At 33.5% G+C, this 13372-nt stretch overlaps 1 protein-coding gene across 1 annotated transcript in view; it reads left to right on the forward strand.

The window, feature by feature from the left end:
- Positions 1–13372, forward strand: part of Wdhd1 (WD repeat and HMG-box DNA binding protein 1) — a 57830-nt gene that overhangs the window by 5192 nt on the left and 39266 nt on the right. The window contains exons 3-10 of the mRNA XM_076848369.1: positions 327–478; positions 1305–1416; positions 1577–1627; positions 2981–3076; positions 5045–5137; positions 6138–6244; positions 6442–6583; positions 10412–10619. Of these exons, the coding sequence (XP_076704484.1) occupies positions 327–478; positions 1305–1416; positions 1577–1627; positions 2981–3076; positions 5045–5137; positions 6138–6244; positions 6442–6583; positions 10412–10619 (961 nt within the window). The remainder of the gene's footprint in view (positions 1–326; positions 479–1304; positions 1417–1576; positions 1628–2980; positions 3077–5044; positions 5138–6137; positions 6245–6441; positions 6584–10411; positions 10620–13372) is intronic.

The raw sequence follows: 13372 nt of genomic DNA on the forward strand, positions 1-13372 counted from the left end.
TAGGGCACCTCTATAGTGGCCATTGTGGCTGTGCCTTCTGATGTGCTCTTTCCTCATTGAAATTGTGTATTTTCCAAAAAGTTCTGGAGTCTCCTTCATTTTTATGACATTTGGGGTCCATAAAAATACTACTGAAATGTTTCTTACAGAATACAAAATTTACTAATATACATTTCAGGGAAGTTGAACATTGAGTGGTAATTTTTCTCTTGATGTAAACTATAATTATTAAGTTTTTGCCTTTCACAGGATTTTTATCTATGAAGACATTCCCAACTGATTTGAATTTGTTATGTCAGTGTTTCTTACCTTTATTTTTCTTTCAGAATGGAAAATTGGTCACTGCAGTTTCTAATAATACTGTTCAAGTTCACACATTTCCTGAAGGAGTTCCAGATGGTATATTGACTCGCTTCACTACAAATGCAAATCATGTGGTCTTTAATGAGGATGGCACTAAAATTGCTGCTGGATCAAGGTAAGACTCTTTGACATCAGAGAAAGGAAATAATGTTAGAAGAAAAGCCTCATTTGTTTTAGGCTAATATTTCCAGGACCCTGTTAGCTTATTGTTTTTTATTGTTATTTTACTTTTATATGCAAGTCTTCTATTTAGTGGAGGTTTTTGAAGACAAACTTGTAGTATTTTGTGAATTGACATATATTGCTTTGCAGATAGCCTATTGAGTAAATGGTGCAAAAGACTGGAGAAAGGAGATAGCTTGAAACAAATTTTAAAAAATTATTTTAGGTATCAATGGGACTGTGCAACCAGAATTCTGTAGCTCTCTTGAAGTTTATTTGTCATAGGGAAAACATGTAATTGTTACACTTGTGAGATTTAGTAAAGGTATCGTACCTTCTAAATTGCATGGCTGTTATTAGCAAATAATGAAAACTTAGGATGTAACAAAGGAGCCATTTAGGAAGTGTTTGTATTTTAACATAATGGGAAATCTTGATTTTTTTTTTTTGAGAGAGAGAGAAATTTTTAATATTTATTTTTTAGTTTTCGGTGGACACAACATCTTTATTTTTTATTTTTATGTTGTGCTGAGGATCAAACCTAGCGCCCCGCGCATGCCAGGCGAGCGCACTACTGCTTGAGCCACATCCCCAGCCCCAAATCTTGATATCTTTATAGAGCAAAACTAAAAGGTAAATTATATTTGGCTGTCAAATTTTGCAAGTTGCAATACAGAAAATACAGCATTCACTCTTGTGATTTTGAAATATTTGAGTATAGCTTTTAGGAGAGGGTTTGTATTGGCATTTACTCATGTGCATTATTCTATTGTGTATAGTGATTTTCTCATCAAAATTGTGGATGTGATGGATAGCAGCCAACAGAAGACATTTCGAGGACATGATGCCCCTGTCTTAAGTCTTTCTTTTGACCCTAAGGGTGTCTTCTTGGTAATTAATTTTCCTTCCTCTCTTTTTGTGGCTTTCTTGAATGTGTTTAAAATTAGTGGAAAATTTCACCCAGTTGGCAAAAAAGTCATTTGAGTGAATGAGTTGAATCAGTTTCATGTAATATTCTGGCTACAACAAGAAATCTTGTTTATCCTTGCAGGCATCAGCTAGTTGTGATGGATCTGTCAGAGTTTGGGAAATTTCAGATCAGGTAAACTCATCAATTTGAATTTAAAACTTTTGGACCATTTCTATAATGTGGGTATTACATATTGTATTGTTGGGCCAAATTAGTAGTTATTTTTCTCTATTGTTTGTCTCCTGCCCCAACCCTTTTTATTTTTTGTTTTGAGGCAGGGTCATGCTAAGTTGTTGAGACCTCAAATTTACAGCCTCTTAAGTTGCTGGATTAGAGGCATGTACCACCACAGCCAACTGTAGTTCTTTCTTTTTTAAAAAATTTTCTTTTGGTTGCCTATGGACTTTTTATTTAATTTATTTACTTAATATGTGGTGCTGAGATTCAAACCCAGTGCCTCACACATGCTAGGCAAGTGCCCTACCACTGAGCCACAACCCAACTCGACTGTAGTTGTTTCTTTCTTTCTTTTTTAATGGACACAGTACCTTTATTAATTTATTTGTTTGTTTATTTTTATGTGGTGCCGAGGATTGAACCCAGTGCCTCTCATGGGCTAGGCAAGTGTTCTACCACAACCCCAGCTCCTGTAGTTGTTTCTTTAAGTAGCATTAAGTATTGTTTTTGTGATCAAGTTTCAGAATATTCTAATGTAATATTCTAATGTAAATATTCTAAAAAAATTCTAATATATATGTTAAAGACTTATTGTTTTTGTTGTCAATCACAAGGGGAATTACAGTTTATATTTCACTTTAAAGCTTTGTAAATAAAAAAGATTTAATCATCATATTTTTATAGATAATACCATGTGTTGCGCCTAGTATTAGAAGTTGGGGAGAGAAAAATAAATAATGCATGGGCTATACTTGATTTGAAGAGTCACATGTACAACTTATTCCAACTTAGCCTGATAAAGGCTTTAAAGGCCTTATGAAAAACGCTTTCCAGATTGGCAGAAGGAACAGTTAAGTTTTCCTTAGACAATCAAAGTGGACTTGACATTCCTAGAAATAACATGGCTAATGGGAAAAATATTCCCAATAGGTATGTCTTAGTTTCTTCCCATTGGTCTGACTTTAACATCTTGATATTTTAGGGTAGACATTTCAAATTTTATTTATTCTTTGAGACACATTAAGATTTTAGCATACTGAGGGTATGTGTATGTGTGTTTATTCATTCAGTATGTTATTTACTCATGAGACATAGAAAATACTAATTTAAAATTTGTACTCTTTATACCTCTGAAGAACTTAAACCAGTATAAGTTAATGAGGCATTATTATTGAATTAAAGTTCATTAAGTTGCTTTGTTTTTTATATATCAATTTGAAGAAGCCACCTATTAATTATACTCAGTTCTGCATATATTTTGGGGAAATTTGCATAAGGGGAAATAAATTTTCTTTTTTCTAAACTCAGACATGTGCTATTAGTTGGCCACTCCTACAAAAATGCAACGATATGATAAATGCAAAATCCATCTGCAGACTTGCTTGGCAGCCAAAAAATGGGAAGGTAAATTACTCTTATTTTTGAGTTTTTGAATCATTTCTTTTGATCCTTGTCAACTTTCAATGTAAGAATAATTTTTTAAATTTCAACTGTTTCATTTAGATTGTAGATTTTTGAGCCATATGTCAAAAAATATTGAAATACTTTAAGAAACATTTAAATTTTTTGGAGCTTGTTTTTGAAGTATATGTTTTGCCTGAATTAATTGCATATTTTTCTTTACGTTCTGTTTAATGGAAGAACTATAGAAACAGTGTTGTTATGTCCACTCTTATTGGTAGTATTTAATGTTTTGGAGATACTGACACAGAGAACAAAATGTTAAGAGAAGTTTGAAAGAAAGAAAGACAATGTTTGTTTTTTTAAAATGAGACGCTTGTGTATGAGAAATCCCAAGAAAAATCAACTGAGAGTGAAAACTTTCTAATAATAAGATTCAGAGGCCAGGGACAATTCAGTGGTAGAGCACTTCTCTGGTGTGTACAAGGAGCCCTGGGTTCAGTCGTCAGCACTGGTGGGAAAAAAAGAAAGAGGAAGAAGAAGGAAAATTCAGTAAGGTAACTGGAAGCATAATTAATATAAAAACCAATAACTGTCTTTTATACAAACAGTAGCCAGGTTAAAATACCATGAAATGTGAAAGATGTATGTAAAGAAAACTTCAACATGCTTTTAAGAGCAGAGAAAACAAATCCTATTCTTAGAAGGGAATTTTTTATATACCTAAAGATGTTAGTTCCTCCCTAAATTAATTCATAATTTTGACAGCATTCAAACATAAAATATCAGTCAGGTGTTTGGCAGGATAAGACAGTTTATTTTCAAGTCCATGTGGAAAGTAAATCATTGAAAAGAAAAGTGATGAAAGCTTCTAAACCAATGAGATATTAAAACATACTATGAGAATTAGAAGTTCATTATTGACTCATGAGTAGTCACATACCTATTAAACAGAAATAGACAAAAGTTATATGTGAGAATTTAGTGATTAGTAAAGATGGGTACTAGGGATTGAACCCAGGACCTCAGGTTGGCTAGGCAAGCACTGTACCACTGAGCTACACTCCCAACCCCATACAGATAGGTTCTTTTTTTTTTTTTTTTAAGTTGTTGATGGACCTTTATTTTATTTATTTATTTACATGTGCTGAGAATCGATTCCAGTGCCTCACACATGTGAGGCAAATGCTCTACCTCTGAGCCACAACCCCAGCCCACAGATAGGTTTTAAAGTTAAAAATATATGCAGCCTTTAATACTAGCAGAAGTACTAATTAAAATAATGGGTTACATTATTTTTATTTATCAGAGATGGTCAAAAATGAAAAATTTAATTGGATACAGTGTGGAAGAAGATTCAGTAGTTTTTATCAGAATAGATGACTTAACAATTCTAAGTGCATATATTATGAGCATGTTCATAGCATGCACTAAAAGTACATATTAAAAAAAATGTTGCACCAAATGTTGTTAGTAATAGAAGATTGGAAACATTCTGAATGTTTATTTACAAGAATTGGTAAAATCAATTATGGTAGTTCTGAAAGTGAGTTTCTCTAATTATTAGAATGAGGTATATCTTTATGTCCTTCAATGGAATAATCTTTAAGATATATTAAGTAAAACACAACAAGCTGTAGAATAATAGGTATATGTATGATGCTACTGTTTACTAACTAAAAAGAGTGGGAGTGTGTATATATTTAAATATTTATATATATACTTAAATATATGTACACATTCTTGTGTAATCTATGCTTAATTGCCATTGAGGTATAGAAATAGAATTTAGGGACAGGAGGGAGACTTTCAGCATACCCATTTGTGTCCCATGAACTTTACCCCTGGTACTGGGGATTGAATAAATTTGCTTATACACCTTATAAATTTATCTGGATGAATTATATGCCTTCCCCCCCCCCCCACGTTGAATTTAATACAAACTTTTGTTAAAATTATCTTTCCTAATAGTTATTGGCAGTTCCTGTGGAAAAATCTGTAAAATTATATAGAAGAGACACTTGGAATAATGAATTTGATCTTTCAGACAGTTTCATATCTCAGGTAGGTTTTGTAATTGACACTCTAGTAGGCTACAGAGAGTTTTTAATGAAAACTTCACAAAATACAGTAGCAGTTAAATATTGGAAGTGAAGAACAGCTACAGTCTGCTGTGTCTATGTCTACCTTCTATCCCCTGAACTTTTTTTCATTCTATCAATAACTGGATATATATAGGTCTTATCTTACCTTTATCCTTTGTGAGATTTGATAAGAAAATCTTTTAATTTATAAGAAGTTAAATTTAATGCTAGCAGAGAATTATAACAAGTTATTCTTGAATTATCATTGATTGGCTTTTATTGTTAAGTGAGTTTCATTGAGACTTGTGATCATAGTCTCTGAAATTTTCGAGCAAGGAAGGTTATTGATCTATATTCTCTCTCTCTCTCTCTCTTACGAACACACAAGCATGCATACAAATATTTTGCAATGAAGGAAGCATAGGCCCCAATAGGTCAGCAATGGCTTATAAGATTCACTTCAGTTACTAGTTTCCTTATCTTGATAGTGAATGCTAAGAAGATACTTGGTATTTTTTTTTTAATGTAATAATTTTTTAGATTTTACTTTTAAAATTGTTGCAGTATAGCTTGCTCATGATAAACAAAGTAATACCTGCTAGCAATAGTTGAATATTATTGAAAAAGAAAGTTTGAAAATAAACAAACTTGAAGCTGGGCGCTGTGGAGCACATCTGTAATCCCAGTGGCTCTGGAGGATGAGATAGGAGGATCTCAAGTTCAAAGCTAGCCTCGGCAATGGTGAGGTGCTAAGCAACTCACTGAGACCCTGTCTCTATATAGTGGCTGAGTGCCCCTGAGTTTAATCCACGGTGTTCCCCCACCAAAAAAACGCAAACTTGGTATTGTCATTCCTATGTCAAATTAGAAATAATGTTGAATAGGAATATAAAAATTTATTTAAATTTGGTAATAAAGTAATAATTTAGTTTCAAGTTATATACAATTGTTATTTATTTATTAACTCTTTTTTTTTATAGACTCTCAATATAGTAACCTGGTCTCCCTGTGGGCAATACTTAGCTGCAGGTAGTATTAATGGTTTGATTATAGTTTGGAATGTGGAAACCAAACACTGCATGGAAAGGTATGATTCAGTACATATTGCTTTTATTCATTTCTATATTTTGTTTTATTTTGAAACATTTTAAAGTTATAATTATTAACGAGAATGAAGATAATAGCTTTTAGATTGTAAAAAGTCATTTCACCCTTTCCAATTAAAATTAACTGTATAGTTTGTTTTCTTGACAGTTTTTAAGAGCCCGCTTTATTTGTTTTTAGGGTGAAACATGAGAAAGGTTATGCAATCTGTGGCCTGGCCTGGCATCCTACTTGTGGTCAAATATCTTATACTGATGCAGAGGGAAACCTTGGACTCCTGGAAAATGTATGTGACTCCAGTGGAAAGATGTCAAGCAGGAAGGTAATAAGTAATATGGTCAAACAGTTTCTTCAAAGTGTTTTTGGAGCTTTGGAAGACATCACAAATTATCTTACTTTATTATAAAAGTACCATTCATGTTACTAACTTAGATGCTCAGTAATAATATTATTATTAGTGTTTAATAATAATTAAGCTTATGTAACCATTTCAACTTGTGTAACCTAATGTTTTCCAAATGTATTAGAAATTGTTTCCCTCTGTATGTCTTCCCAAGGAATTTTCTTTGTTAAATACTATTTTAGTATCCTGTATTCTAAGGATTGTTAGGTAAATGTTTTATAGCTAAAACTTAAGAGTTAATAGTTGTAACAGGTCTCATTTTGGTTTGTAAACTTTTTCTGCTCTGAATTAGCCTAAGCTGTTACAGTTCCCTCTACAACTCTTCTGCTTAGTCATATAGCTTTGCTACAGTGCTTTAAATAAGCCACCTTGTTTTATATTTCCTTGCCTTTATTCATTATTCACCCCATGTGACAAATATACCTTTTCATATTTCAAGTCTTAATTTAGACCTCCAGTTAGTTGCAGACTAAATGCATCCATTTATCTCCACTTCTCCTGAAGCCCTCATTAAAACTACAATAAAGAAAAATTTTTTCAGCTTTCATATTTTATTATCTAGTATTTTGCTAAAAATTCTGATGTGTGTTTCCCTAATTTCTTGACGCACACACATAAATGGATCAAAAAGTATTTTCATTTAGAAAAGTTGACTCCAACCAGAAATGCAAAACATTAAAAAATAAGCAAACTTGTCTTGTCATTTCTATGTCAATTATAATTAGAAATAATGTAGAATGGGAATATAAAATTTTGACTTTGGTAATAAAATAGTAATTTAGTTTCAAATTATACAAAATTGTTAGCTTAAATTTCCTGGTATACTACTCTTAACCCTAAGGTAGAAGGAGTGCATTTTTTTGCACATATATGACCACAATCTGACCCAAGCTAAAAGGATAGAAAAGACACTTTGAACAGTCCCAAGTATATATAGGAAGCCTTAGCAGATTTCTCTGAAATAGTCTTGAGTAGGAAATTTCTAATCCTACATGGATAGTGCTTTTCTGTGGGTTTCTTAGTATGAGTCCAAACTTCACAAAGCACCTTTTAAGACTGGGCCACCCAATAACACATGTATAGCAGTAAGTACAATAGGCTAGATACAGAGACCATTTAAATAATGGTACAAGAAAATCAAGAACCAGATGCTGAAACTTTCCCTTGTGTCCCACAGTTGGAATAAGTAGTTGGACCCTAGGTAGTTTTCCACTTCTTGGTAGATGGTTGCTGAAATACATCTTGTACCCCTGACTGCTATTTGTTTATAGAATGTTGTGTTCTGGTCACTCTTTTGGTCCATACTGAGTTGAAGGAGGTGATGTCTTGATCTACGAGGTAGGTGAGTGTATTTAGTATAGCCAGAACATACAAAGTTCTTGACCTGTGTGAAAAGAATGCTTTTGAAATGAATAATCTCTTGAGGTTTAAAAAACAAAAAACAAACAAACAAAAAAAACCAGTTAAACAGAATTTGGGAAACTATAAGATAGAAGGATGATTAGAAACTACCTTTATGTCTACTGCCATACCACCGTGAACGCATCCAATCTCGTCTGATCTCGGAAGAAACTACCTTTAGGTCCTCAAAAAGTTCAATTCTAAGACCTCAATGGGTAGAAACTGAGTAAAACTTTTGGAGTGCCTGACTAAATCCCCTGGCATATCTTGGTAGCAATAGGGACTTCTAAAAGTGGGACTGACAATAGGGTTAATTTAATAAGCAAAAAGATCCTTTCAGCCTCAATATCATTGTGCACAGCTGGGTAATTGCCCTCCCCACATATATTCTGGCAGAATGTTAGAGATGTGTTTGTTCTTTGGAAAAAGTAACAGAGAAGTTCCTTGGTTCAGGAATACTGAGTACAGTTGAGCAGCATTGGATGAAGGGAGGAATACTGTACTGAAAACACAGACTTAAATCAAAGTGTAGGTACTTGAATGCCGAAATTCCCTGATCACTTCTAATTGACTCTCAAAATATTGTCAGCCAGTCTTATGCTTTTCAGGCAGGAGATTGGAAGAATCTTCTTTGGAAATCTGTTCCAAAAAAATCTGTACACAAAAAATGAGAAAAAAATACCGAAAGAGACAAGGGATTTTGGGGAAGCAGGTAATGGGGAATTGAACTCAGGGGCACTCAGCCACTGAGCCACATCCCCAGCCCTATTTTGTTATTTATTTAGACACAGGGTCTCAAAAGATGCTTAGCATCTTGATTTTGCTGAGACTGGCTTTGAACTCGCAATCCTCCTGCCTCAATCTCCCAAGTTTCTGGGATTACAGGTGTGTACCACTGCGCCTGGCAAGAGATTCTTAATTATAGGGAAGACAACAAGTTGTAAAAAAAAGGAAAAGCAATCCTAATATATTACATCTCTAATAGGAAGATAGGAATAGTGCCTACCTTTTAGCGTTATTATGAGGATGAAATGAAATGTAGGTTAGAAGAGTATCTAGAACACTTTGTAAGAATTGGCTATTATTATTCAGCCATGAATAGCATTTATATAATTTTTAAAAATTTATTTAGTTTTTATTCGTCCATTGTAGTTATACATAATAGTGGAGTTCATTTTGACATAGTCATAAAAATATAGTTTTCTTTATTTTAATCCCCATCATATCCTCTTTTTTTCCTGTTCTCCCTCTGATTTCCTTCCCATACTTTATTAGTCTTCCTTCTATTCACTTGCATGATTTTAATAATGTAAATACTGTGCATCGATTACATGAAGATGAGAACCTATCTGTATTGGGAGGATTAGGATAGAAAATAATGTACATGAATGAACTTGGTGGTTGTAAAAGGCCCCAAATCTTCATTTTCTGTAGAAGGAAATTAATAGGATCTATTATATATGATTAAAAATTTAAAATAATACTAGGATATTATTTATTAAACTATAAAACTGACTAGTACATAAGCATGTATAACATTAATAAAAATAAAATATTAATTAAAAAAATTTTTAATTCCAAGGTTACCTCTTATAAAATGTTTAAATCCTGCTATCTAGAATTTGCCACTCTCTCCTTTTTGCTTTCACTCTTCACATATTTCTGTCACAACACCTGTTAATATTTTATAGCCTTCATCATAAATATAAGGCACAACCCTCAATTTCCAATAAGAAAAATTTTTAAAAACGTTTTTGGCCAACTTTAGTACATAAACTTTTAAGACTGTAGCTGGAATGATTAAATATAACATTTAGTTATTAATTACTCATCAAATTATATGCTTACATATATTTAGAAGTACTTGTGCAGTTTCTTTTATCCTGTAGGAGTAACTTGTAAACTCTTGCCACGAATCTGCTTGTTATTTTACTTTGTGTAAAGTGATGTAAAAACTTGTATACGGTGGCATCCAACTCCTGCAATGGTATGTTCATAATTCTAGGAAATATGATTAAATATGTTGAATATCTTTGCCTCCTTTGTTTTTCTTTAATTTTACCACTTTACTTGAGGTTGTTTAAAGCAAATATATCTTATCTAAGGAGTATAATATGCTTATATTTCAGGCATTTGCTTAGTTACCATGGTTTATAAGTACATATTGGAAGATTGCCTTTGGGGTCTGGGGATATAGTTCAGTGGTAGAGCACTTGCCTAGGGTGAATGAGGCTCTGGGTTCAATCCCCAGCACTAAAAAAAAAAAAAAAAAAAAAAAAATGCCTTTTGAGTAATTTTCCCCAAATAATTCACTAATGCATTCTAATTTATATTAATTTATTCAAGGTATCTAGCAGAGTGGAAGAGGATTACAACGATCTTTTTGATGGTGATAATACAAGTAATGCTGGTGATTTTCTAAATGATAATGCAGTTGAGACGCCCTCTTTTTCAAGAGGGGCTATAAATGATGACGATGATGATGACCTCATGCTGGCTTCCAGTCATGCTAGACAACGAAGTCATGTTCTAGAAGATGATGAAAATTCAGTTGGTATGAGTTTGATTTGTGCATGTGATAATCTACCTTGTTTAATTTTTCAGTTTTTTATTAAAGCCAATAAAGTAAATTTGTGGAATGTAGGGCAACAAATCCTTATGTTAAAAAAAGTGTTTCAAATCAGTGATCTAATCCTCTGCTTTAGTGAACTAGAAAAAGAAGAAATTAAATCCCAAAGAGGAAGGGAGGAAATAATGAGCAGAATCCAGTGAAACTGAGACCAGAAAAACCATAAAATTACTGAAACTAAAACCTACTTCTTTGAAACAGTCAATAAAATAGAAAACTGTATATCATGACTGATCAAGAAAGAGAAGACACAAATTATAAGAAATGAACAAGGAATAATTACCGTAAATAGTACCTATAGTCTTATACTATCCACTATGGTAGATGCTAGCCATATGTGGCTGTTGAGCACTTAAAATATGGCTAGCGCGCGCGCGCGCGCGTGTGTGTGTGTGTGTGTGTGTGTGTGTGTGTGTGGCTGAGGATTGATCTGAGAGCTTCATGCATGCTAGGTAATTGCTCTACTACTGAGCTATATCTCCAGTCTCAAAATATGACTTGTTCAAATTGAGGTTCATTAAAAGTATAAAATACAACCAAATAAGATTTTGAAGATAGTATGAAACTTTGTGCTCATAAATTCCACAACTTAGATAAATAAGTTTTTTGAAAGATGCAAACTACTAAGCTAATTCAAGTAGCTAAACTAAATACTATTATGTCTGTTAAATAAATTGAGATTATAATTTAACACCTTCAAATAAAGTGCCTGTTGCAACAACTTATATACTAAAATAATACATTTAAACATAACTTGTAAAATGCCAATGTACAGTGGCGAATTTTCCTGCATTTAAGTCATATAATATTTATAAATAGCAGTCTTTATTAGTTTTGGTCTCAGGAGCACTTTACAATCTAAAAAAATCTTGAAGATCTCTAAAGAACATTTGTTAATGGGGGTTATGTCTATTTTTATTTACCATATTGGACATAAAAACAAATTTTAAAATAGCATTAATAAATTTATTAAGTGTGAACATGTGGGGCGGGTACCAGGGATTGAACCCAAGTGCACTTTCCTACTGAGCCATATCCCCATATTTTTTTTTAGACATAGGATCTCATGAAGTTGCTGAGGCTGGCTTTGAACTCATGATCCTCCTGCCTCAGTTTCCTGAGTCATTGGGATTATAGGCATGTGCCACTGTGCCCTGTGTGTTGGGGGGGGGGGGGAATGGTGGGGAGACAAAGCTAGGGATTGAACCCAGGGCTTTGTGCATGCAAGGCAAGCGTTGTACCAAGCAGGTACTACATCCCCAGCCCCCCATGTGAAGAAATTTTTGTTAATTAAAAAAATAGAGAAAGAATGGTGGCATCACAATCTTTGTGGTATCTAACGTAGAAGAGAGATTCTCTCATCTGCTCCTGGACTAAATTTATTGCCATGTATTGCTTGTACTTGAAGTATGTGGGATGAAGAAAATTTTACCTCACTCAAAAGATGTAATACGTGAAGGGAGAAGTATTTTAATAGCCCGTTGAAAGAGTTATAGATAGTTTTTGATACTGTTTGTGTGTGTCTGTGTGTGTGGGATTTATTTATTTGTAGTGCTGTAGATCAGACCCAGAACCTCATGTGATACGCATGTGCTCTACCACTGAGCTCCATCCCCAGCCTACATGATAGTCTTAAAGATTATTTTCAGTGTGGAATCTGGAAGCTTCGGTGAACTGATTTTCAGCTCTGTTATTATTAAAATCCATTAGTTAGGGTTGGGGCTGTGGCTCAGAGGTAGAGTGCTCGCTTACCATGCATGAGGCACTAGGTTTGATCTCCAGCACCACATACGAATATTGTTCACCTATAACTAAAAAATAAATATTTAAAAATAAATATTAAAAAAATAAAATCATTAGTTTAACTTGAACTTTGAATGATTTGTTTGTTTTTTAAACCATATTTAACTTTTAACACATGCTTTGTAATTTGGAAAATAATGGTTCACTGAGGTTTATAGATCTTCTCATTGGCACATTGAAAATTATATAGCTGGGCATGTGGTGCACACCTGTAATCCCAGAGGCTAGAGAGGCTGAGGCAGGAGGATCCCAAGTTCAAAGCCAGTCTGAGGAAAAGCAACTCAGTGAAACCTGTCTCTAAATTTTAAAAAATCCAAATTAGGACTGGGGATGTGGCTCAGTGGCTGAGTGCCCCTGAGTTCAATCCCTGGCACCAAAAAATAAACAAATAAATAAATAAAATATATTTGTTACTATCATAACCAATCTCTCTTTTTTTTTAATTTTAATATTTATTTTTTAATTCTTGGCAGACACAACATCTTTGTCTGTATGTGGTGCTGAGGATCGAACCCAGGCCGCACGCATGCCAGGCGAGCGCGCTACTGCTTGAGCCATATCCCCAGCCCATCAGAAGTTTTTGTTTGTGTTTTGTAGTACTGGGGACTACTTAGGGCCTCATGCATGCTAGGCAAGCATTTTACCAATGAGCTATATATATCCCCAATCCTCATCAGAAGTTTTTAAATATTAGGAAGTTGTCAAGCTTATAGTAGCAAATACAAGTTTTCCAATATTTTGATTTTCTCAGTTTTAATCACTGGCAACAAATTCTGTCAGTTATTTTTCTTAAATGACAGTCTCACTTCATTCTTTCCAAGAAAATGTTTGCCACATATCCATGTCTGCATAACCGTATGTTAGCTGATGTTTAT

This window comes from Callospermophilus lateralis, chromosome 3 (genome assembly GCF_048772815.1).
Source record: "Callospermophilus lateralis isolate mCalLat2 chromosome 3, mCalLat2.hap1, whole genome shotgun sequence".
Lineage (NCBI taxonomy): Eukaryota > Metazoa > Chordata > Mammalia > Rodentia > Sciuridae > Callospermophilus > Callospermophilus lateralis.